The 2,500-nt window shown below is 48.6% G+C and overlaps 1 protein-coding gene across 1 annotated transcript in view; it reads left to right on the top strand.

The window, feature by feature from the left end:
* The window catches only part of unc5ca (unc-5 netrin receptor Ca), a 147,598-nt gene that overhangs the window by 125,635 nt on the left and 19,463 nt on the right, over nt 1–2,500 (top strand). Inside the window, exon 9 of the mRNA XM_062542952.1 lies at nt 2,190–2,381. Within this exon, the coding sequence (XP_062398936.1) occupies nt 2,190–2,381 (192 nt within the window). The remainder of the gene's footprint in view (nt 1–2,189; nt 2,382–2,500) is intronic.

The raw sequence follows: 2,500 nt of genomic DNA, 5'->3' as shown, positions 1-2,500 counted from the left end.
GTAGTTACTCCGTCTCTCTCGCTCTCTCTCTCTCTCTCTCTTGCTCCCTCTCTCTCTTTCTTGCTCTCTCTCTTTATCTCTCTCTCTCTCTCTCTCTCTCTCTCTCTCTCTCTCTCTCTCTCTCTCTCCTCTCTCTCTCTCTCTCTCTCTCTCTCTCTTTCTCGCTCTCTCTTGGTCTGTCCCTTTGTGAGTTGCCATGTGTTTGGACAGCAGCAGTAACAGCAGCATCCAGAGCCACCGGGCAGGACTAGTTCAGAGACAAGGTCAACTGTAAGACCACAAACACTCCCCAACCACTAACGTCCTTTTGGGATTTTTTAGTTGTTTTTTCCTTAAAGCTTTTTATGTCCCTGTCATAGCTCTGACAGCATTGGCCCTGGTGGGTATTAGCGGAACATTTATGGGCACATGATGTTTTCTTGCTTAGCCTGCTCTGACCAGAAGACTGTTTTTGTGCGCTGAAACTCTATCTGGTTACAAAGCAAGCATGCTCCTTTTTTTTTGGGGGGGGGGGGGGGGGGGGGGTTGTTTTTGCGACCAGGCCTTCTCGGTTAATGGTTTACACAGGGCATGTTGGTCGGAGCATGGTAAAACCAGGTGCTAGGGATCCCAGATGACTCCACTGCATAAAACCGGCAGAGTTGATTAAGTGCCTTTGGTCAAGCGAATACCGGTATAGTCACTGGCCCTCCAGGGAATGAGCACGGTAGGGTTTTGGTTTTTTTTTTTTTGGTCCACAGATGCAGATGGAGTGGCACCTTGAGTGTACATGTGGATCACAGCGCCCTCTACTGGAGGCAGAGGAATAACCCCCTGAATGCTGTTTCTCTGAGATGCGATGCTGCTCAATGCATTACGGCGCCAGGCCTCCACTTGAGTGTGGAAGGGGGTGATTGAAAACAGGTTTTCTGTAGCAGAGCTCAGGAACAACAAGTCAAATGAATCCATCCTTTCCCCGGGGTTAAGACAACAGAGCGCTGTGTTAAAGAGCACATCTGCACCAGCAGGCCCGTCCAAGGCTCTTTATGGACGCGTGATAGATGCACTGTGCAGCGGTGGACGCTTGAGTGAGGCTCACTGAGCACGCACGCTCACATCTGATCTTCACACTGACAGCTCCGGTGGATCTCGCTCTCGCTCTAGCTCTCTCTCTCTCTCATCTCTCATCTCTCATTCTCTCTCTCTCTCTCGCTCTCTCATTTCTCATTCTCTTCCTTCTCTCTCTCATTTCTCATTCTCTTCCCCTCATTTCTCATTCTCTCTCTCTCATTTCTCCTCTCTCTCTCTCTCACTCTGTCTCTCATTTCTCATCTCTATCTCTCTCTCTCTCTCTCTCGCTCCCTCTCTCATTTCTCAACTCTCTCTCTCTCGGTCTCTCTCTCTCTCTCTGGCTAAATTCAGGCTCCGAGTTACGCAAGCTGTTTCGGCACAGAGCATTGACACGGCGCGAGGGAACAATTGCGCGGCGGCGTCTTTGTTTGGCGGCCTTTGAAGCCGAAGAGCCTGCTCGATTCATCATGCGCTCATCGCTCGTTGCGCCTCCTCGACCTCACACTTAAAAGCTCAGTCAAGCCGTCAATGAAAACTTTATGCGGCTGTAGTTTCACGTATGGGAAGTGGGGGGTGAGGGGGCGGGGAACAAAACTTTCACCATTGTGCCTTTTTTCCCAGACATATAAAATATTTAGATGAATCCTTGAAAGATGTCAAGAACGTTATAAAATAATTAATAGGCTCATTAAATTAAAGAGCACTCCCCTTATTATAGAATGTCTGTCTGCATGCCTCTGCTCTACTTTCTGGTTCCCTCTCTCTAATAGGTTTTACCTCGGCCTGTGTGTGTGTGTGTGTGTGTGTGTGTGAGTGTAAATCTACAGTGTATGCATGTATGCATATGCATACATGTACCTGTGTTGTATTTGCAGGTATGGGCAGCATCATATATGTGTATGCACATGTATGTGAATGTGTGGGTGTGTTGCTGAGCAGACCAGCAGCTTTGCGCAGGCTCTCTTTTCAAGCTCCATCCTTATGCCCTTCCTCTGCTCACCCCTCTTCTCTCCCTCTCTCTCTCCCCCTCTCTATCTATCTTTCTATCTCTCTATCTATCTATCTATCTATCTATCTATCTATCTATCTATCTAACTATCTATCTATCTATCTATCTCTATCTTTCTCTCTCTCCACAGCCGCACCCAGCACAGACGACGTGGCCCTCTACGTGGGCATTGTGATTGCGGTCATCATGTGCCTGGTCATCTCCGTCATCGTGGCCCTCTTTGTCTACCGCAAGACCCACCGCGACTTCGATTCGGACATCATAGACTCCTCAGCCCTGAATGGGGGCTTCCAGTCGGTCAACATCAAGACGGCACGTTCGGGTGAGTGAGTGGAACAGTATCAGTGGTGTGTGTGTGTGTGTGTGTGTGTGTGTGTGTGTGTGTGAAAATGTGTGTTGTGTGTTTGTATGTGTGTTTTTGTACGGTATATGTATGCACGT

The sequence above is a fragment of the Sardina pilchardus genome, chromosome 8 (assembly GCF_963854185.1).
Source record: "Sardina pilchardus chromosome 8, fSarPil1.1, whole genome shotgun sequence".
Taxonomy (NCBI): Eukaryota; Metazoa; Chordata; class Actinopteri; order Clupeiformes; family Clupeidae; genus Sardina; species Sardina pilchardus.
This window is presented reverse-complemented; position numbering and strand designations above follow the sequence as displayed.